This window comes from Patella vulgata, chromosome 6 (assembly GCF_932274485.2).
Source record: "Patella vulgata chromosome 6, xgPatVulg1.2, whole genome shotgun sequence".
NCBI lineage: Eukaryota > Metazoa > Mollusca > Gastropoda > Patellidae > Patella > Patella vulgata.
In genome coordinates, this window is record NC_065884.2 from 59,267,759 (window position 1) to 59,293,174 (window position 25,416).

The 25,416-nt window shown below is 32.8% G+C and overlaps 1 protein-coding gene across 1 annotated transcript; it reads right to left on the reverse strand.

Moving 5' to 3' along the window:
* Positions 1–626: 626 nt before the first annotated feature.
* LOC126823745 (ecdysone-induced protein 78C) lies at positions 627–25,231 on the reverse strand. The gene is made up of 9 exons (XM_050552714.2): positions 25,096–25,231; positions 24,647–24,925; positions 15,395–15,519; positions 14,642–14,783; positions 14,130–14,347; positions 12,415–12,559; positions 11,943–12,106; positions 10,467–10,572; positions 627–10,082 (listed from the first exon to the last, which is right to left on the reverse strand). The coding sequence occupies exons 2-9, from the start codon at positions 24,906–24,908 to the stop codon at positions 9,805–9,807; spliced, it is 1,440 nt and encodes a 479-aa protein (XP_050408671.1). The 5' UTR covers positions 24,909–24,925; positions 25,096–25,231; the 3' UTR covers positions 627–9,804.
* Between the last annotated feature and the right edge of the window lie 185 nt (positions 25,232–25,416).

Genomic DNA, 25,416 nt, shown 5'->3' on the forward strand with positions numbered 1-25,416 from the left:
GCAGGGGGTATTGTCTCTGAGCAATGAAAAGAGCCCATGAGGTAAGTTTTCCATATGTGCATATCTACGTGTATTTTCGCCGGATACATGGAAACGGTCCATGCATTTGACCGACCATTTCGCCCGCGGAAACCCGCACGGAAATGTAGGCTATACATGGAAAACGTGCCATACTCTTTGTTGCATATTAAGCCCATTTAAGAAACAAAGCCCAAGTGAATCGATGACAGATTGTAGCTCAGTTTGTTGGATGCACACAGCAAGTTAGGTCCTATCAGCACCGAGAGTTGCGGTGTCTTAGAAATTCGGATGGTACGAAAAACCAAGTTCCTGTGTACACGTTCACAATCAAGTAAAGGAACACTTGACATGTTTGGGCAATATTCCCTCATAGCACACTGTATGACATATGTCTGTCTCCATTAGCCTTGTCAATGCAGAAAAGTAGAATGTTAAACCCCATTTTATTTCATCACCTATTCAACCTTTATGGAAGAAACATAGGGGCCACTACTACCCCACCCACCAATCCAATGAACAATACACAACTGTATAATGTGTATTAACCCCACTTGCATCTTATTCACAGAGCCACCGCAGCTCCCCCAAAAACAATAACAACTGTATAATGTGTACAGAACTTCTACGTTTATTACACTGTTTAATATACCACATATACAGCACATACCCCAGGGTCAGAAAATACAAATACATTCTGACCCTAGGCCATATACAGAACAGAACCCAGGGTCAGAAAATACAAATAATAGCACATTATATAAAAAACCTAAAATACCCTGACCCTAGGCCAATATCATGCCCACTGTTGAAATTACATGTACTCATTTTCAAGACAAGGTTGAAAGTGCCCTCAAGTATTTGATTTTTCACTTTTTTTCAATTCCAAGTTAAAATATTTTTAAAATGAGAAAAGTGCTTTAGTAAAATTGGAATAATTCTTGGAAACTGTGCAACCTTGCCTTATCTTTCTGTATAATTTGATCAATTTGTTTTACATTTCTCGACAACTTTACAGTTAAATAAACTTAACTCAGATAAAAGTCAAATATAATCTTCACATTCACTGATTATTTTCCCTGAATAAGATTTTTATTTCCTGAAATTTTGAATGATTACCTGAATTGATTTGAAGATCTTTAATTACATGATAAATCCCATGAGAAAATTCAAATTTTCATGACATAAAAAGGGATAAAATATAACGATAAATTTTTCAATCACCAATCTGATTGAAATACAGATCTATATTTTTTTTTTTTTTTTTTTTTATACTTTCGCTGGCCTACACTATATTAAGTGTAGTGAAGACGAATAAACAAAATTTTGAACTATAAAAAATGAAACGAAATAGGATCTGTGTTTTAATCAGATTGTTCAATGACATGAAACTACATAAATTTCGTAAACTTTTAAAAACATTAAAATGACAGTTATGATAAATTTAAGAATTTAAAATGAAAATTTATAGTAAATTATTCAAAACCCTTTAGCACCTGGTATATTTAAATATTGACCAGCTGAGATCTCAAACAAACTGGAGACAAAAGATCTATTTTTTTTACATAGTTTTGTAGTTCATATTTAAAACCGCTTGAAACTGTTCCCAAAATCACCTCAAACAGCCCTTAAATAGTTCACAGCTATCCACTTGACAGTTTGAGATGTTAGAGTTAGCAGTAGTTAGAATCAAAAGGAAATACACAAAAACCTAAAAAAAAACATTTAAAATTAAACTGACTAGTGCTACTGTTTGAATTAATCCATAGTACCACTACGACATAAATTTAAATCAGATATTGGAATTGGAATTCACAGTCTGAATGGCTATATATCACGATCTTTATAAATTACAAACAGCAGCTTCACAATAATGCTGTTTGTGTGCAACTAACCTATCTCATGTGCACATGAGATGTCACAGTGTATGAACAGTGTATAACTATAATTAATACAGCTGATTTCAGTTCAATTTCAATCAGCAGCAAAATTTTTATGCAAAGCTATAGTCTATAAGCACCACCTTTCTTTAACGGAAATGGTTCTTATTGACAATAACTTAAATTTCATGTGTAGCAAGGATGAAATGACATTAATAATATAATCAAGTTTGAGGTAGTCATTTTGTTCAAACTTTGAAATAATTGTAAATCACTTAAAGGGCGTATGGCTCTATTCTTTGTAACCTTAAAATAGATGAAAATGGATCTAAAAACACATATTAATGTAATATGTTATATGAATGAAGGTATATAAAGTGATTTATTTCAATTTTTAAATTTTTTATTGTAAATTCCAATCAATATTGTTTGGTGAAATATGTGAATAGTCCAAATTGAACAGCAATCTTTTACGCCTAATTAGTCCGTTATACACGTTAATTTTTATTACGATCGAATCGTTTGTGAATCAGCCATTACTAATTACTTCGGAGTTGTCTTGTAAGCTATGCTTTTCTTTGTTCATTACAAATCGTACCCGAAACTGTAGAATACACGACTTGTGAACTGATTTTAACATGTTCTTATATCTTAAATATTGGATATTAGGATCCCACATTTTCACGGCAATATAAAAACATAAATATTGCTTGAAATGGGACTAATATTGAACTTTAATTCAGGTTTTTAATTACAAATTTTATGGAAAACATTGAGTTACAGGTTTAGCTCCTTTACGTAAAACAAATTATCAGATAGTTTTTTTAAAAGTTACATTTTATTGTAAATGACATAAATTTTAAAATACCATGCTATATGACTTATTTACAGCCAAATCCTAAAGGGGAATAACTTTTAGAAAAGAAAATTAAATTAGGCTGGCATACTGGTACATTTGCGAGAGGTGTGTCATTATTATGGATCCATCCATGCCCAACTGCATGTAATGAGCCACTGATGTGCAAAGAAAAGAGCAGATAGGACAAAAATAGTAAATATGATCAAGTTATTTTTATCAGTGAATTACTGTATGTCAAGCAATGAATTGAAAATAAAGCACAAAATGAGGTAAAAGTATAAATGGAAAAGATGAAATGTACCATATTCAACACAATAAACACTCAGTCCTTAAAAACTGTTCAAAATAAGGGGGTGTTAACTGGGGAAGAATCAAACCAAAAATAAAGCTTGAAACCCCATGGTGGTTTACTGTTCTGGGACACTTACGACTGGTCTTACAAGAAAATTAGGTAAGTAAATGTGTACGCCATGATGAGAGCTTGGCCGGTGGGTGTTTACTGATGCTGGGCAATTATCATGTTGAATATGGTAAGACACAGGTATCCTTTAATCTTGCATTTTTCTTTCACATTCAAAATCAAATCTTACTTTTAAATTTGTAAAAATCGTTTAATATCACCCCAAATCATCCAATTTGTACTTGTGTCCAATTTAAAGCTGACCATTTAATTTGTTTGATTTGGTAACAAGTGTCTAATTTACAAGGATATAATTTCCAGATCACTTTAAAAATAAACCCAAATGATTTTTGATGTATAATGATTAATTGGGATGTTATTTTTCAACAGTGGTCGGGGAAATTAAATGCTTGTAATTTGGACACTCATTATAAAAATTAAACGGTAAGCTTTAAACTGGAAGTACAAATTAGACGAATTTAGACAATTTTTCTGAAAAAGATTTGATATTGAATGAACATGAAAGAAATTAGTGCTAAATACCCAAGATTAAATGATACCCGGATTACAGTGAGAGATTTCATTTCCATAAGATATCACAAGGGATATTGACATGATGGCACATGTTTGAAAATAGATGGAAATTTCATATGTGCAGCATTTTAACATCGAGTTAATAACGAAAATACTCAAAACAGTATGAAACTTTGGAGAAACAGCAAGTCTTCTTTGAAACCACCAGGTTGAATATCTAGCTGTATGATTTTCATAAAAAGTTCACAATTATTCAAGTCTTTTTATTCTATTAACTATTAAGAATTACTTACACAGAACTGAAAGGAACATTTTAATGATTTTTTCAAGTAACTTGAGAGACATTCCATTTGGTTGAACCACATAAAAAGTATTTTCCATTTGAAGAGATTTATGTGTTTGAGGTAATCTTGTCATAGAATAATCTGAACCCAGTTCCACGTAAAACCCTAGATTGTGTCAAGCCCACGTGTTCAGCAGAGTATTTGCTTTGAAAAGTTTGTCTTTTCCAACTGAATCTGAGTATAGTGTGACTTGTAATAATAGAATATCATATTAATTATGGTTCACTCACTATAACAAACAGTACCTAATGAGCATTGCATTCGCTTCTACTGAACTCTGGCCAGGTCTGTTAGCAGATGATGTCCGCTAGAAATTTTTGGGAAATTGTCCTCAACGAGATCAAATATTAAATAAAATCCTGTCTTGTGCTCAAAAGAGTACAAACGTGGAGAAAAGATTATTCGTGGAACCGAGATCTGGTTATGCCATTTAAACAGCCCTGATTTAATTAAATAAAATATACTATAACATAACTTGGTGAAATAGAAAAAAAAAAAAAAAATGTAAATCAATTTCATTAATTTTACTTTACATGTTTACTTTTTTGTTTTATAACAGTCATACCAATATTTGACAATTTCAATATACAGTTGAACATGTAAAGTTCTAAATAAATCCAATAATACAGGGTCTCTGGGCTTCCAATTAAAAATTTTGCTACACGATTCTTATTTTGTGACTATTTCAAATTAGCAAAACATAGTTTTGAATTTGTTTCACAATTTTTTTAAATTTGGTTTTCCAGTTGGTAAAAATCCTATGACTGAAATGTGGGCCCTGCAGTACCCCTCATTCAAAAATACAGGGTCTCAGGACTCCAAATTAAAAAATTTTGTGACTATGTCAAATTAGCAAACCGGTTTGGTTTGTAGGTTATTTTTTTTTTTTTTATCAAATACCAGTAAATTTGATAATTTTTTATGTTTATTTTCGACTCAGTAAAATTCCTTTGACCGAAACATGAGCCCTGCAGTACCCCAATGCAAATATTTTTGTATTCTAGAATAACTAAAACAACATGACGATGATCATAATGATAAATCAATTTAATTGTTTCATTAACATAATGAATCATGATATACTAAAATTTACTTCAAAACGTGGTAGGCCACACCAACTTAATTTTCTGTTCTTTGGGAACACCTGGGAAATTTTTAAGTTTGAAATTTTAATTTTAGGAAACACCTGTTGAAAGTTTTTCTCCTTATTTGTTCGGGAAATTTTTAAGTTTGAAATTTTAAACTAAGCATCTCATGTGATTCAAGTCGTTATTTATTTATCTAGACCCTGGGAAGAACAGAAAATTATTTGGTGTGGTCTTAGCACCATAAACTTTCTAATGCATAATTTTAATTAATGGATCTTTTTTCCCAATTCTGGACTAATTGTTTTGTAGGTATTTTGCATTCAGAAATATAATACATATTGAGAATAGAATTTTAGAAATTTTATTTTCTATAACATATTTCACTAAATGTTTCTTAATCCATGCTAAAAATGTGTGTACAAATATTTATATACATAAACAAAAATTGACTTAATACAACATTTTTCACATAAAAAAACATACATTCTTCTTTAATATCGAACAAAAATGACGTAAAAACAATGAAAACACATTCCGACTACATATAATAGAATATAATAAAAACATCAACTACGTTATAGCACTTATAGTATGTATTTAAAAAAGATGATACATGTATATGTATGAATATATATGAAAGAAAATGCCATATATACATACATGCAAAGCTATGTTTTATAATAATATATCATAAACAGATTCTCACTTTTAGGAGATTGTTCTTCAAAACAAAAACTGTCTTTGGCTTCGACTATTTTATTTTATTAAAAAAAAAACCCAAGATATAAACGTATGAAGAATACATTGTGTATCCTACTTTGATAGTAGTCTCTAACAACTGATTTTCATTATGACACTATGACTATAACCTCTTCATAGCAAGACGTCTAGATATTTTATACAAGGGCATTTAATTACTATATTGATGTTAGGAGGAAAGGTGCATTTTACCAAGGTTGCTGCAAATCATACAAAATGAGGTCCCAAAATAATAAGATTTCTAATGAAAAATAATCATTTATGTTCAACAGTCTATTAATCATAACAGCAATATTTCAATTTAATTACAACAAACACCATTTAAAGATATATTCCCATAACATAATTAGATCATATATTGGACCCTCTAGCCCTTTTCTATCTGAAAGTCTGACAGTATATAACGTGTATTGACCTAAAAAAATCCAAGATTCAAAGTAAGCCAACAAGAAATTAAAGCCGTTGAGTATTGATTCCTGAGACTGATGTTGATAGATTTACCTGCCAATTACACTCAATGTGCACCATTAACATGAGCACTCCTACGGTCAATGTCTTCCAAAGGTATTACTGCTTTTACAGATTATAGATCAGAATATTTTTCCCCAACATTTAACTTTATGCTTTATGATAATATATTTATCCGTTGTATTGCAATTTACTACACGTTTTATGCATGCTTGTACAAGGTGTATCTTTATTGTGCGAATTATAGTTTACACCAGCTTTATGATTTATGAACAATCAAAATCACAAATGGACCCATGTTTAAAATCCACATGTTTTTAATCTCTTTAAGAGCACAGTGCATATCATATATACAAAGGATGAATTATTCAAACACTGTTAGCAATATGTGACCCATGACCACAAAATGAGTCGGGAAGTCACAAGTCATTGTTTATGATAATAAATGTTAAAACTGGTTAAAATCATGAAAGAAAATGTTGAAAAAGGATAAAAATCTAAAACCAAATTTAGTTTACTTTATTTGTCAAATCAAAAATTTTACCTTTAGTATTATATCATTAAAAATATATATTAGACTATTTTTGTTCATATCGTATCAGACATCCGACTCATTTTGCTACCACGAGTCACATAATGATAAAGCCTAAAACATATACCTATGGAAAACTAATATTTATCTCTAAAAAATTGGAGACACCTGTTTTGTTTTATAACACAAATGCGGCCTATATATAACTATACTTAAGAATTGTTTTTTTAAAATTAAGAAGTGACGCTCAATTATTGTACACATTATAACTAAACAATTTAAATGCTACCTTAAATTTACTTCATTAAAGGCCTATATAAATAAATAAAGAACAGTAGGTTTTACTTCTTTAAAAGAATTTGGAAGAGGTACTGAATAGCCAGCTTGTTTTGATGTCTGTAAGAAAATAAAAGGCAAGAATATCCTTCAATCTAAAGGCAGGCTTATGTCACCATTGCAATTCAAAACAAGATAGTTGCATTGTTCTTATGTCAATCATATCAGCAACTGAGAGCAACTGAATTCGAAGTGCTTATGTTGACTCGGAACTGATAGTGATTACACTAACATGTGACATAATTTATTCATCATGTGATCAACAAAATGGCAAATACCTTAGAAGTACCCCAAAGGCATGGTCAGTCTTGCCACAATTCTATTAATATATTATCGTCCACATCATCAACATTTGAAAAGTGGGCATCCTCGTTCGCTTCCATTTTGCTTATTTATAAAGTCACATGACACAAGTCTCTTATCATGTGATGTTATTCCCATGGAAACTAGTTGATGACAGTTGTAAGAACGTTCATGTCGCTGCAACTAGTTGCCATGAGTTGCAGAAAGTTAAACATGTGCAACTGACTGCAACTAGTTGCTTCAAGTTGTAAGAAGCGTTCAGATCAACCTTTTTCAGTCTCTTTCAGTTGCTGAAACGCCAGTTGCTTAAAGTTGCAAGGTCAACATAAGCCGCCCCCACCCCCCTTTATAGGATTTCAATATATTACTAGTGAAGTTCCCAGAAAACAATAATGATCTCTTACAATGCTACTTAAGTCATCATATTTCAAATTAGTGTAAAATGTAATACACATATTATCACATTTCGTATATGATACTATGTTACAATATGTATCAGATTTGAAATGTGATGACATAGCTAGCATGTAAAAGTGTCAGATACATGTAATCTGTAACTAACAACATGATCCAGTTACATGTACAAAAGTTTAATTAGCAACGTAGACTGTTTAATAATGGTCTATTTCTATTTTTTAAATATCAAAAGGCAGGAAGACATACAACACAGTGAAAATATTTTCATACAGTAATAATTACACATCCATTAGTAAATCTACAAACGATATCTTTATTATCAGGATTAAGCATGTACTCACTTGAGGTCCAGCTTTAAATGTGTGTTGAAATGACAAGCAAAATGTCACATTTAATGTAATCATTTGTTAAATTTGAAAAATCCAAGGTTTTTGAAATGACGTAACATTTTATTAAAAATACCTCATGTTTCTCTTCCTCTATTATGTAGCCATTTGTTTATTTTTCCTGGCCTTGCCAGATATATCTTAAAAAATATTCTTAACAACAAAATTCTATGGACTTTATAAATCGTCAATGAAGCACTATGCGATCGCTAAAAGTAAATCAGCAAGTCATTTCCTACGACTTTTGTTATATTCAATATAAATGACTATCAAATGAAAATACATATACATGGTATATGTAAATATAAATGCAAATCTTTCATAAAAATATTGGAAATAAATGTAAAAAACAAATGCACTTTTTAAAACAAAGTCTTTGATATATCAGGATTTTACAGTTCACTACAGAAGCATTTTTGCGGACGCTTAAACTACGATACCAACATCAAGAACAACATGAAGAATTTGACAAGATCAGAATTTCAAAATAAAAAAAGTCAGATCTATCCCTGAGCACTACATATAATTGTCAATTTGTTGATGGATAAGATGATGAATTTAATTTGGCAGTGGAGGTCAGTCAGTTCAAATGCATTATTTAATCACTGTTTCATACTATATTCACTCTACTCATTCTGCACCAAATAAGATGGCTGGGCAGTTTAAACTTGAGCTTATCAAGTTTTAATTCTTACAAAGATGCTTGTTGTTTAATAGCAATTAATGTCTCTGTTCTTTTTTCAATCAACATTTGCACTGCAATCCTAAACAGCTGTTCCTTTTCAGTCCACATTTGTTCTGCAACCCTAAACAGCTGTTCCTATTCAGTCCACATTTGTTCTGCAACCCTAAACAGCTGTTCCTATTCAGTCCACATTTGCACTGCAATCTGAACAGCTATTTCTTTTTAGTCTATATTTGCACTGCAATCTAGCAGCTATTCCTTTTCAGTTAACATTTTCACTGCAATCTAGCAGCTATTCCTTTTCAGTTAACATTTTCACTGCACAGCTGATTCTTTTCAGTGAACATTTGCACTACAATCTATTCATTCCTTTTCAGTCAACATTTGCACTGATACTTAAAACAGCTCATCCTTTACAAACATTCTGGCTGATGAAGTATAACACATTTCAAGGAAAATTGAATCCCACCTAACTACTTGCATGCTAAACCATAAATCATTTCAAGGAAATTCCAAGATACCTCATTTTTCACCAAACTGCTGCTTGCATGATGAATGATTTGGGTATTCTGAGCTTCTCCCCTAATTAAAGACCAAAAGCATACTTCAATTTTACATTTTGAATGCAGTCCCAACCCATATTTTAGATACAACATGTAATTCATTGCACTTGGACTATTTGATTCAATAACTCCAAATTTACAATCACTACTGACCTACTTCATTATCTTTTTAATGTTGGCAGCATTTTGGAATAAAAAATAAAATACAATCTAAAACTTCTCATTACCCTGACTAGGTTGGAACAACATGTGTAATGTCATCATGTTTTGGGATGTCGTAAATTTCTGCGAAAAGAGGAGGTAGTGTCACGCGACTCCATTGTATTCGATACCACTTTAATAGTTCATTATGCTGATGGCCGAGAGTTCGTAATTCGGGGAATTTCATTATGATTGAAGCAAACAAGCTCTCTTCTGTTGAATGGTTCCGACTGACTTGTAATTTTAATGCTTCAATCAATTTATCTTGTATTTTTTCCACGGCTTTAGAATCTGACAAACCTGATCGATCTGTAAGAGGAGGAAGAATTCATATTCAAAACAGTAAAAGAAATTATCTGGCCATCAGTGCAATTTCAAATTTTTATTTGCACTCTTTTAAAACAGTATATTTTAAACAGCTGATTGTCATATGTGATGGACTTTGAATCCCTTGAAAACTACATTATTGTAAAAGTTGAATCTCTAAAAGGTATATCCGACAAATATTTCAATTTCATTTAATATTTACAAAGAATATTTTAGGATGGATGAAGTCGTGAAAAATTAGATATTGTCCAAAAAATGTAAATGACAAATCAGTGGCTTTCATCTTTGATAAAATGATTGCAAATTGGGTAATTATAGGTAAAATTCAAAACAGATTCATGTTCCGAGATCGATGAATAAACTAACCTGCTGTGGCAAGTACTATGCCAGTAAATAAACCAACTTCTGTATCGTTGAGATTTAAATGATTAAAACTAGCTGCTACATCAAATAATGAACTCACAAATGCTGGCTGCAAAATAAAAACATTTCTATTTCAATATCTGTGTTAGAACCGGAGTTAATTTTAAATTTTGGGTGAAGGGTAACCATGGCAAATTCTACTCTTTAAATATACAAGAATAAAATAAATCTTATATCTTAAAACATCCACTTGCTACTAGCAGGACGATTTGCTCAATACTACCCAGTACCCAATGGCCAATATTACCAAATACTACCACATTATCATGAAAAACTAACAGAATACTCCAATTATATTAAAAAAATTGAGTTAATTTGTGGAAAACTTGCAAAACGTACGGCAAATGTGATAGTCAATGTTTTGTTATTCCAGTTACATGTATCTCCCTTACACATATAAACCGATACTATCAAAACTATTTATTCAATGTTTAACCATTCCATGTATCATCGATACTACAAACAGACATCTCAAATGTTTGCTGCACCTTTTATAGGAATTAACTCATTGAAGTATCTTCTTTGATTGGCATTTAGTAATTGAACATATTAACACAAGGTACAATTTTTATGGATACACAATTACTGAGTTTAATGAAATGAAAATTGAAATGAAATGAAAATTGAAATGAAATGAAATGAAAATTGAAATGAAATGAAATGAAAATTGAAATGAAATGAAATGAAATGGGGTTTAACATCCTACTGTTCTGATCCTAACCTGGGCCAATGAAGACGGGCATACGCCATACAGTGTGCTATGAGGGAAATTTTGCCCGGGCAGCGGCACTACCGTCTACTCTTGTATCAAATTCCAACTGCCAAGGGATCTTTTACGTGTACGCCAATGTGAACACGGGACCTCGGTTTTCCGTCCCATCCGAACGACTAGACGGCTGTCCTTGTCAGGCCCTCCGTCCTGCATCACAGACAAGGGGAAACCATGCCGGAAAATCGTGATGAACTTTCTCGACCAATGCAGGGTTGGAACACCCGACCTCCGGGCTAGCGAGCCAGCGTCTTACCCACTTAGCCACGTGATCCCCTACTGAGTTTAATACTAAGCGACGCTTCGACAAGGATACTCTCATTGAAGTAATTGAAAAATTCTGTCAGTTTTGGATACAAATAAGGTAGTATGTGGTTGTATTTTGTAGTATTGGGTTAGAAGATATCTGGCTAGTCTTTCAGATCCTTGAGCTACTGGGTACTGATACTATAAATAGACTTTTCCAGTTTACCATAAATATAGCCAATTCCATCATGACTTGACTCATTTTTTGGGGTATAATTTAACTACTCTTAGTTTTCACAATGGGGTAGTATGTGGTGGTGTTCTGTAGTATTTAGGTAGTATTGGGTAAATCGGCAATATACATATAAACATACACATAAAAACAAATTAGTTGTATAACTTACTGAGAAAACAACAGCCAATTCATCCCTATGTATCATACTACCATCTTCAAATGTGACTAGGTTCTCTCCCCTGTTAAACATCCTCCCCATCCTTGTCAACCAAACCTCAAAGAATCCTGCTTTAATTAATATCAACTGATCATCCTGAGTTAATTCAGAGAAACCTGGAATGGAGAAAAAAAAAAAATACATTAACAGGATTACTAAAAGGTTTATTAATTTTTGTTCTTCACTAGGTACTTTTATGAATATGAATACAATCTATTTAATGTTCAAAACAACCCTAAATATAAAAAATGTAATATTTGTCTAATTAGACCAAGACGTTTTGCATATCTGCCAATTTACTCTGCTAAATTATGTATGACTTCGACGAATCTAATTCCTTGTTTTGACATGTGTTACATTCTCTGAAGTTCATACTTTTGTGAGGGATATTTTGAAAGAGTAAGTGTATATTGTTAAAACAAACCTGGTACTCTTTTAGCAAATTCCACAACACTATGAATTGAAGGTGTAATTAATTTCGCTAGCTGACTCCACATTGATAATCTCTGACATTCCATTTGTTCATCAGTAAAGTGGGTTGTTCCTTCAGGTAGTTCTATCTTCTCAACCTGTAATATACACCAACATGAAATGAAATGAAATGAAATGGGATTTAACGTCCTACTCTTCTGAATTGACTGGGCTAATGAAGACAGGCAAATGCCATAGTGTGCTATGAGGCCTATTCTAATATCAAATTCTAACTGTCAAGGGGTTTTTATTGTCCCCTTTGAACTACATGTATATGTTGTCCTTTTGCAGGCCCTCCATCCTGCACCACTGACAAGGTGAAAACACGCTGGGAAAAACCTGAAAAATTTTCTCGTCATCATAGGGATCGAACATGTGAACTCCAGGTTAGCGAGCCAACATCTTACTCACTGAGACAACATGGCTCCAGTAATATATACCAGTACATTGTTAAATTTCTTGATTCAAAAACAATAAATAAATCTATATATATATTTCTGACTGTTGTGTATCCGTTCGCTTTTTCTTCAGCACAGATTTTGTAGTAATAATTTGAATGCTGCTGATCAGTCTCTATGAAGCATGCATGTAACTTCAGTCAATTTTTTTACAAATACGCAAAATAATTATCATCCATTAACGAATGGAGTTGAAAGATGTTTAATAATTAGGCACCGGTCACATATGACAATGGTTCGCTAGTCTGGAGGTCACGGGTTCGCTCCCGGTGTTGCTCTTTATTAGTTGTGCAGGACAGAGGGCCTAACAAGGACAGCTGTTTAGTCTTTCGGATGGAACGAAAAACCGAGGTCCCATGAACACATTGGCATGCATGTAAAAGAACCATTGGCAGTTGGTTAGGCTGTTGTACACATTGGTGTGCATGTAAAAGATCCTTTGGCAGTTGGAATTCGATATAAGGTTAGGCTGTTGCACCGCTGTCTGGGTTAAAAATTTCCCTCATAGCACACTGTATGGTGTATGCTCGTCTTTATTAGCCCAGTCAAAGCAGAACATTAAGACGTTAAACCCCATTTATTTTATTTCATTTGTTAGACATAAAAAGTTTTTAGTGTGGTACTATTCAATTACTAAATGCCACTCAAAGAAGTTCAGACACAAATTATTACACAATGGTTTTTTTTTTTTAATAATATATACATTGTGTGAAAATTTGTTTCTGACAATGCCTATGTCAGGTGCCTTATAGTGAAGGCTTGCATGTAACCTCACTGTGTTTAGATGATGAAAGGAGCTTAAGTGTTTACAAGCGATAAAGAGTTCGGGAAGGAAGAGCCTGGCTCTATTTCCGTCAGTGTTATACTAAGCACGCTTGACTATACTTTACAACCATGATATTTCAAGTTTCTTAAATTCAAGTAACAAATACTGTAAGACAACTAATTAATACTAATTGAAAGGAGTCGTGGAAGCGTGTTCGAAAAAAGCTTTTTTTTTTGTAATTTTAACACATAAAAAAACATGATTTACCTGATGACATCATAATGCAAATTGATTGAAAGACAAATTTCTAATTGAGACATTGAATTGTTCCAAGTGACAGTATTTCATTGGCTGTACGAAGGATAGCAACAAAAAGAATATGACTGAGTTTATAAAGACATTTGGCTTCGGCAATGAAATAAAATTAATATTTGGTTAACTTACCAATGTTGAATTCTTTCTGTTAAAGTTTTTCATTTTGTCTTCTGTGACAGCACAATGAGCATGATGTGCCTGAGATATGCTGAGAATGACATCATATATTGCCAACTGTTTGTTTTCGAGAGCTGACTGTTCTTGTGTAGAAATGGAGTCTGTAGAGCTCACCCGCTGATCATGGTCTTGACTCTTCGATCTTTTTGGTACTCTTCCATACCTCACAGCTTTAAATAAGTTATAAATAGAACTTAAATTGAAAGGTTCTAGTACAGACTTTTATTTTGGGTTAAAATTTGGTTTAGTCCTTTAGTTAAATTTTGTAGTCTTTAGAAGAGAGAGAGAGACAGAGAGAGAGAGAGGGAGAGAGATTGGAGTACCCGGGGCAAAACCCACAAGACAAGGTTATGCAGGTGACTCCTTGTCAAGAACAAGCCAAGGAAGAATTTGTCGACAGATTAATAATAATATAGCCTTATGTGTTAGATCGTCTTTTTATATTAAAAGGAATAGAAACTTACAATCTCGAGACATTCCAACTGCTAAACATTTCTTAAAACGACAGTACTGACATCGATTTCTGTTTAACCGTATAACCATACATTTCCCATCTCGTAAACATCTATACTCGATCTGTTTCTGTATACTTCGACGGAAAAATCCCTATAAGAATGTCAAATTGAAAATAATCAGACCGGTGGCAAAGTTATGAAACATACACCCACAGCAGCTAAAGTGGCCAAGCATTCGATAAAGGTTGTTCCGTTTTTATTTTTCTGCAGGTAACAGTAACAGACACTAAAAAAATTAATCAAGGACAACAACCCATGAATTAATTATCAGAAAGGCAAAACATGTACTGGTAGTGGTAATAAAATAACTTTACATGTTTGAGTTATCTGATATTGTTGAAAATCAGATAATTATTTTGTCTCAAGAACATAAACACTTTAGCCTCCAGAACATCACCACTTTCAGAGGAATCAGGCACCCTAAAGAGGCTCCAAAATCATTGTTAGGGAGAGCCACCACAGACAAGTTATAAATCAATGACTAGTATACAAACTGTATATTTTGTCATGCTTGCTTACTTGCATTTAACTAAAATCATGGGGAAAGTAATCCTTCACAAGCATCCCTCCACCATTTTTTTATTGTAAGGCCTGTTTCAAGTTGATATACAAAATAGGGATACGCTTTTAAAATGATCTCAAATAACTTATTGTCATCTATTGTTCTTAACCAATTACATATAATATATTTTCTAATCTTACCTTGCAACCCTCACAAGATGTTACACCATAGTGATAGCCTGATGCTCTGTCACCGCATACTTTACAAGGGACATAACTTTGTTTAGAAGTGTTGCTATCAGCTGCAGCTATCTTACTGGTCTCATCTGTAACAGCAAGATAACAAATTATAGATAACTGAGAACAGAGGAAGTATCATACTGTTGAACTATATACCAAAACTCACCATCTTTGAAAGTCTGACACATTATACATGTACATGTACTGAAAATAGACAATCATATGTAAAACTTATGTACATGTACATGCAGCTCGCTATAAAAGCTATAGGCCTACTGTACAGCTGGTTTCCACATGTCTTTCATCTTCGATAAGAAGTCAAATGATGTAATCGTTGAGGTAGGTCACACATACATGTACATGTAATATAACATTTTTTACAGGTAATGTACAGTACATGTATGTTTTTTCTTAGCTGTTTGGCCCTTTTCTTCCACGCTATGAATTGTGGTTTATTCTAAAAAATAAACCCCACACCAAACATGAGCCTTTTCTTACTGTTTGTAGTAGCAGTATGTTTACCGGTACCACAATTTACTCTTTAAGTACAGACATTATTTTTAAGAATTTTGAAATGAGTTATATTTGTAGGGCTAGACAATATTTGCAATTTTCTTTATTGCAATAGGATATAAAATTCCACAAGATACAATTTTATTGAATGGTGCTCCAAGTATATATAAAATTTAAACATTGACATTGTGATTAAATGATTTACTGAAATCGTTGTTCAATACTACATAGATCTATTGAGTGTAGAACGCTATAGATTATTTATAGTCAATTTGAATTACATGTATCTTGCTCTTGAGCAACCAGTTTGTTGGATATTCAGTGCTTTATAAATAGATTATTATTATTATTATTACAATCTGATAATGTTTTAAACTTAATTTTGGAGACTACACTATAATAATGGAGATAGGCCTACATCTTGTAATATTCAGAGACATTTTATACATGTATACGGGTAAACTGATCATTGAAAAGAGGATAATGGTTACATTGTACTGTTCAAAGGCCGATTTACATGCAGGCCTACAGGTACTGACTCTTTTTATGTTTCTTTATGTACCGTACATAATGTGATTTAAATGCATGTACCGGTATGTATTTTACAGAGGTATTTTCACTCAATTTTATAATATACAGGTATCAAAATAACTGTAAATGTGGTCTTATTTTGAAAATCCATGCACTGACCAACTTAACGCAGTAATTAGTCTAATCTATTGGTAAGCCTTTAATCATACTCTAAACCTTGAATATGTATATCTTATTAATTGAGCAATTCTAACAGTTTAAGGCATTTAAGCTCAAATAATGCCCTGTGTCACTTATTGTAAAGAAACATTATTTTGCTAGCCTACCAATTTAAACAGGTATTATAGAGCTAATTCTGCCTATTGCAGGTCTTTCTTTGGACCTTAAAATTACATAACTTATTAATTAGACATTAATCAAGATGACAAGATGATAATCACCTCTCGATGCCATCGGATGCCTCCGATTTTAAGTAGATTAGAACGGTTCAGCCATTTAATGATTTAATTAAAAAATAAAATAGGGAAGCGAGGCTAAGACTCGAATGACCAGTACAGTGGTTACGATCAATGCACACATACATGTACCGGTACATGTATTATCAAAACTACAACCATTGATAACTTTGCTCAAAATAAAGTAATTTGAATGAAATTTTCAAGATGACAAGATGATAATCACCTCTCGATGCCATCTGATGCCTCCGATTTTAAGTAGATTAGAACGGTTCAGCCATTTAATGATTTAATTTAAAAATAAAATAGGGAAGCGAGGCTAAGACTCGAATGACCAGTACAGTGGTTACGATCAATGCACACATACATGTACCGGTACATGTATTATCAAAACTACAACCATTGATAACTTTGCTCAAAATAAAGTAATTTGAATGAAATTTTCAATATATTCCTTTTGTATTATCTGTTATTAAAAAAGTAAAGTGAGAACGGCCAACTCTTTATCTAAAATCTTACAGAACGCCCCTTTAAGAATTAAGATTTTCTAAATGTTGTATTTTAGAAACGTGGTAAGTTGGCAGGTGACCATGTATATATATATAGTAGATTTTAAAGAGGTAATAAGTTTATGCAAGCCAGAATATTTTGTCATCATAAATCAGCTTAATATCATACTAACTGTTTCTAAATATTAATTTAGAAATTTTAACTCTCTGGTACATGTACATGGATTCTTCTTTAATAATTTCCATTGTTTATTTGTATAATGTTGCTTACTGTAAACCATGGAAACACTTGCAGCCTTTATGCAATCTTACCTTCTCACTCCATCCATGATTTCTTGACTTCTTGCATTTGAAAATCATTGCCTTCTCGCTGTGAGAAGTCAAGATTATAAAATGGCTGCAACAGCCTTCCATAGTACCACAGAAAACAACATTTATTTTGGTAGCCTACCAATTAAGAATTAAAGTTTTCAAATGTTTTACTTGAGAAATGTGGTGGTTTATAAGGTTTAATAAGTTTGAAGATGACCATAATATACAGGTACATGTAGTATGTTTTAACAATATTGCTTCTTTAAAGATACTTTCCAAGAAAAGTATTTATCAGGTGGGTTTTTTTTCCAACAAAAGTATGGTAATATTGGTATACAGTGTACATGTATTGGAAAGTAGAAACATGCAATCTTACTAGAAAAATACTGGATTCCATGAAAAACACCTGACGATTAGTGATGTCTGCTCGAGTAACGTCAAAGGCAGCACGCGAAGATTGCCAAATCTCCCAGTGCTAGTGAGCGCTTGATGTATATGTTGATAAAATTGATGGTGCAACAGTTTCTGAGATAAAAACCACAGAAAAAAACTTGGGCAGTGGATAATACGAGAATTTACTGGGCTTCGATATTTGTAATAAATACATGTAGTCAGCGATTAAAGACAACATCGCCTTGTAATGACCTCTCCTCCGGCTTCGCACCATTGCTAGGTAGTGACAAAGTAAGTCACATGACACAAACATGACCTCTTTTGATGATTTTTATAGCAGGGGTATTCCCTGACAAATACAATGTTTTGAGAAGGATATGAAGCAAAATATTCTGTTTAATTAGTTTGAATATGTTTTTAGTCCAAATATACATGTACATGTATCATCAAATCACCCAGTTTGTACGCAGGAATGTATCTTTAATTCATGTTATAAATTAACAATATTGCTACTTTACATGTAAGTGCGGAAGATATTTCTTGAGCTTTCATTAAATTCCTTGAAAACATTTTTGCTTATTGAAATGTATTGGTATTTAGTATTTGATTTATCGAAAAATCATGATTTTTTTTCTTTCATGACAATGATGAATCATATATTATAATTCACAATGACTTTATTTATGGAAATAATTTCTGTTTGAAATAGAGTAAAATCAATATTATTAAGACAATCAAGAACAGACCGAAAAATTCCTTTGTATAAATTGACATTTGATTGACTTGAGAGGTTCTAAAACAGTCAGTTAATACAACATTAATAATTTATTATACCGGGTAGTGGCTATATTGATTTTAATAAAAAATAATGTATGTAGTTTAAATACAGGTTATAATGGATGAACAATGAAGGACAACTTATTATGTAAAAAAATACTTACATGTACATAACAAGAGGGGGTGGGTGAGGTAGTGGTCTTACATGGTAATTACATGCATATGTATGTGTGAAAGTTTTTTACAGGTTCGGTGTCTGGTTAGTATTTTACAAAATTTGGGTGATCTACACATGTACTTGTACCTAACCTAATGTTTTTTTTGCCAGGTACTCTGGCTTCCCCCACCCACTCCAAACTTCTGTGTGAATCATTGAAATGAAAATATGGTATGTGCTAGAATAGACCATATTCCTGAAGCAATGGCCCAAGAAATCCCTCTCTGGCCATTGCTGGATTGGCTTCTGATACTTGAGCTTTTTATGGGATTGTGTCTTTTCTTCCCGTTCAATCAAATCTATCCCAAGTACAGCAACATGACAACCCTTCGTTTAATCTGGGGTCTTCCCTAAAACTTTGGACAGTGATTTAAGCTATTAAAAACGGTGATAATCTTGTTCGTCTCCAAACAGTATAGTTTACATTGTATCCGTGTTGATAACCTCGTTTGTCACGCAATAAGTTTTTCTGCAATATTCTTCTATGCACTGGTTAATTGGGCATAATAAAATCATGAGTTATGATGTAACATTATGTAAACATATTTGGTCCAATTTGGAACTCTTTTTTAAGGCGTAATGACATTGCGGGACTAACATATGGTTTAATTTTATTTCAATAATTCGCTTGCGCGTAGGGGTCTTTAGCAGTGGGAGGAAACCAGAGGACCCGGAGAAAACCCACGAGGTTGGACAGGTGACCCTACTCCTTGTCACGTACAACCGGGGATTCGAAACCACGCCAGTCGACTCAATGACAGACTTTATGATACAGCGCGCGCACGCTAACCATCAGCCATCCAACCCCCCACGCAGTTAGAGTATGAGAATAGACCTACATATAGTTACTGTTGAGTGGATGTCAAACCCCATTCCCCATCTCTCTCAATACAATGTTATCATTGGGGGAGCGGCCAAATATTAGAACTGTAAAAATGAATATGATATGAAGAACTAATTTTCAACACATTACACCCTTAAAGTAAAGGTACAATATCACTCTAATCAACTAAATAAAATGTAACTGATTCTCAATAACATATATTCTAAATAACCTTATATCAATTAACCTAATTATCAAACAACTTTATGTTTGGCATCGATCAGTTCAAAAATAATGGTTCAATTCCATTCAGTATTTACCAAGATATGATGAACTGATGAATTAAAAATTTATCAACATTAGGAATCCACACAATATAGTCAAACAAAATTGTTTGATGGTCTTCTCTTTAACTTGATTGAATTCAAGTTGGGAGATTATCTACTGAGTAACCATCAATTGATATTTGGATTTTGTTTTCTTAATTAAATATCAAAGAATCGATTTTTAGAGTGGACTAATGTTCTGTGAAAAATTAGAAATTGTCCGGAAAATACAAATTTGGATCAGCAACTTTAATAATGTACCGTAAGCTAACATATGATAAATTAAATATGTATCATTAAATTAATAACATTCAAAACCAAACAATATAACTTTCCTCCTATTTTATTTAACGCAGACACGGTAAGTCCTTTCCTACAACAAACTAGCCAAGCGTTATCATTCATACATAATATTATACGAGTACTTCCAATACTATCACAGCCGTTATCATTCTCTTCATTGACTTACCAACACAATTCACTGACCTGAACTTGAACCCTTAGAGTAAACATGTGGTCTTCAGACAATAAAACCACAATACAAAAACCTTTATGAATGATAATCTTATTCAGTATGATAAAAATAACATTTCAACTGTTATAAGTTTTAATATTTAAAAAACAGACTGATGGTCAATGTTAGATTAAATATTTTTCTTTTCCAGGTCCACGAACATGGTCTTTATTAATCATACATGTGAACCTGATGTTATATTTTATTACCCACTGTCTAGAAACACCCAAATTTATTACCACAGTGACATTTTAAAAATCATTGTCATCATCATACATGTAGTCAGAATTTTGATATTGTTCATCCTTATGATTCATTAAAAATACAAGAAAGTTTGCAACTATAAAATCTTATACATGTATGCTGTCTGTCACAATAGTTTGTACAGTAATTGTACATGTACATTGACTATTCAAAACCCTAGTCACACTAGAGGCGGAATGCCGTCTGAATGAAAATTATTTGTATATTTCTGGATATTCGAAGAGCACCCTACAAATTCTGACTGGATTCTGGGTGCATTCCAAATATACTGACCAATTCTTGTGGCCAGCCGGAATGTTTTGCTCATGCTCAAAACTTTTGAGGTGCATTTGAAGTGGAGAAATATCGAACAGCATTCTATGTGTATTCTAAATGCACTCTGCTGTATTTTTATTATTCTTATGGCATTCCAACAGTATTCAAAACATTTTGATCATGTTCGAGGGAGAAACGAAACAGAAAGCTACATTAAGTCCTAGCAGAATGTCCTGAATTCGTCTCGAGCCAGAATGCACTTTGAATGCATCACGATTGATACAAGAATCAATTTGTGTTACATGTACATTCTGAGTATAGGTACATTTGAAGTAGGCCTACTGTACATTCTAAGTATTTCAGCTGCTTTGTTTGAATTCTTGGACGTTTGAACCTTATTTGGTTAGCATTTCAGCAGTGTTCTGTCTGCATTCAAGGTGAATTCATACAGCATTTGAGGTACATGTGCCCTCCAACGAGACTTGTGGCTTGTGGCAGTATTTCGGCAGAAATCGAACTGCATTCTAAATACTCTGAGTTCTGACTGCATTGTGCATTCTAAATATTCCCACTGAGTTCCAACTACATTCGAGCTGCATTCAGCTAATACACCCAGAATGTACATGAATCATTCACAGCAGGTTCAAAGCGTATTTGAACAGCATTCTTAAATTGTTTATATCATTTTTTTAAATTTTAAATCCATCTACCTTTGTAAAACAGAATTGAACCATTAACACCTTGCTGTAGCCTATTCCATTTAGAGATTCAACTTTCACTTTGTAGTTTGCAAAGGATTACAAATTCCTCAAGTGACTTCAATGGCTTTAAGAAAACTAGATTGGTACATGTACATGCACATACATTTCTCTTTTTGTTGTAGAGCACATTTTTATGAGACATACATATACAGTGTACATGTATATGGAAAGAAGATTTAAATATTGTTTTCACAAATTAAACAAGTACATGAAAAGAATAGAAAATAGGCAGTGGCCAGACTTAATTCCTCTAGTCATGTGTACATGTACCAGTAAGTGTTTCATTTCCTTTTTATATTTTCAAATTCTATGCATCTACATGTAGCACAAAGTTAAAATTTTAAGATTATGGTTTTGATTTTCTATATTACATGTAAACATATGTACAGAAATGAAATAGGGCTACAGTTCTACTCTGAATTGGGCTAATAAAGACGGGCATGCGCCATACAGTGTGCTATGAGGGAGATTTTGCCCGGAAAGCATTACTACGACCTACTCTTATATCGAATTACAACTGTCAAGCCACCTGCTTGCCACTGTGTACGCAGGACCTCAGTTTTTCGTCCCATCCCAACAACTAGACAGCTGTCCTTGTCAGGCCCTCCGTCCTGCATCACTGACAAGGGGGAACAACACCGGAAAATCTGGATGAACTTTCTCAACCAACCTCCAGGCTAGCAAGCCAGCGCCTTTACCCACTTAGCCACTGTGACCCCAAAAAAATGTACAATGACAATGTACACTTAAGCAGATGAGCCGTACATATTCAAATCAGCTGAAGTTTGGGCGGATAAACATATAGACCTGGACCAAAAATAGTGTTTTAACAACAGATTATTTATATAATTTCTATCAAAAAACTTTTAAGAGACGGAAGTAAATCTCAATTATAATTTACTACATGTATTAATCAATAATAACCTTTTCATCACATTAGAGTTCTCCAAAAGTTGGTAAAAAAAATAATGTTGAATTTATATGTAACATGATTTAATTATACAGTAAACTTTGCAAAAGTCAGATCTACATGTAAGTGGACTGACCAATTTTATCCGATTTAAGTGAAGATCCGAGTTAGCCGAAGACCGAAATTCAATCTTAGCTCGATTAGAAATAAACTACAAGAGCCAGATAATAACTGATTCAATTCAAAGGCACATTTCAAGCTTTTGTTCGTATATGTGAGTAGACAACTTCCGTTTTGGTGTTGCGTCAAATAAGCTGATTTGAGTCAAAATCATGGGGGAAATTATTTTGGGGCTCTGTGCATGGAATACCTCAACGCATTTTTGACTATCGGGACAAAACTGACTTAGTCAAATTCTGAACATACTGCCGTTCACTTGGGAGAAGGAAAAAAGCCTGAATTAGATCAAATGGACTGAACATTTTAATCCGAGTTGAGCAAAGATCTGACTTAGGAAATCTGACTTACGCACAGAAATTTAATAAGAAAAACATGCGGGATCAAAGGGTCCAAATGATTTTATTAGAGTTGAGAGTAGATCCGACTTGTACGAATCCGACTTATGCGAGTTTTACTGTACTTACATTGTTAAATTAATATGTATTAAAAATTTGAGACAAATTTGCAGAGCCATTTATTTTACTTTTCAATTTACAACCTATGTATTTATACAAATTTTTCTTAGTCTTCAGACAGAATGTGTCAAATAACTAGGTCCATAGATTTGCCCAAAACAACATATATTTTCTTAAAACTGCCATTTATAAAATAAAAAATAAAAAAAATGTATTTTAATTAAAATGATACACGTCTTATTCAATATCATTTGCTGTAAGTAGTCATAAATGATATTAATAACTATTGTATACAAATTATCTTGTTATTTGAAGAAGAAAAAATGTAAGAAATAATATTAAAATAAAGATACAAAATAATTACCATTAATAACATTAACAATATCATTACTGAGAGGTTTCTTTATATGATTTTTATTGGAACATTAATTGATATAAAAAATGCATAATAATCACTACGACTTTCATCTTTCATTTACTACTTATTTTTCAGAACTATTAAAAAAGAAAGAGTTAAGTTCCGGGAATAATTATCTTAGTTCTATACAAAAAAAAGATAAGAAAAACCATAAAAACGTGCTGTTTTAAGCAAAATACAGGTAGTTTTGAGTAATTAAACTAAGAAAATCAAGAGTTGCAATTAAAGTAAAAATCTAGCTAACCTTGGGTAAGGCAACAAAAATTGTTGATCTGATTCTGTAAATGCTCACAAATTTTCATAAATTTTAAAAAATCCATTACCGTAATCTGACAAGTTTGTGTATAGTCGGAAAGAGTAAATCAATTTCAGGTTATTGTGAGTCACTGAGTGTGACATTTATTTTCTTGGGGTGAGTGATAATGCCTCTTTAAATATAATATGAATATTTTTTATTAGCCACCATGTAATCTTATCATTCATGACATAACAATGAATGGCACATTGTTCACGTTAATGTCAATGAACTCTTCTGGATGACGTCATCAAGGAAATACACACGCACTGACAGTGACAACTGATAATGATATTGTTGCTTACCTGCATTTTGTGTGACTGATACGTATGATGTAGAAGGCCCATCGGTTCCACTAGCTATAAGATTAATTTGGGTTTGATCTGATGTCCCCACCACTTCTGGAACCGACATACTCCGACTTAAACCCAGAGGCGGCGGCCCACATTGGATTGTTGTGGTTTCCACAATGTTGTGGAAAGCCTCTGCGGGAAGATTTTTTACCATTATCTGAACCGTTTGGGCATCCAAAATTCCAGAATTCGATGCAGTATCTTGTTCGTCCATATTTCATCAATTTTTGTCTATTAAAAAGAAAGATATAGAATATTACCGCACTTTATTAAATACCACCAGAACAAAGAAATTTTGTTGATATTTTTTTTTCACGTCAGCAGAGAAAAAAAGCAAGCGCTAGGCTAGTCAATATTCATGCAAATCGATGCGCTTTATATTGAATTTAACAGACTCTTACCTCTGACTGCAAGGTTTTTAAAAGATAATCATTATGATGCCTGCAATTACCGGGCACCTGTTAATATCGATTTTGAGTATGAAGTGTTAAAATGTATATTACGGACACTTCTCCACCACAACCGAATGCAGGTCAAAATGGCTGCCCAATCAATCGAGGTTTACTTCCCATAATGCATCCCGAATGAATTTATAAACAAAGATTTTTCTGAGCCTTTGCTGTCACTGAGTGTCAGCTAATCTCACCCGGGAGCTTCATATTTTTAAGATAGATTTGAATTTATCGAAAAATGGTTGTTTATTGTAAATCAGTTATTTCCAA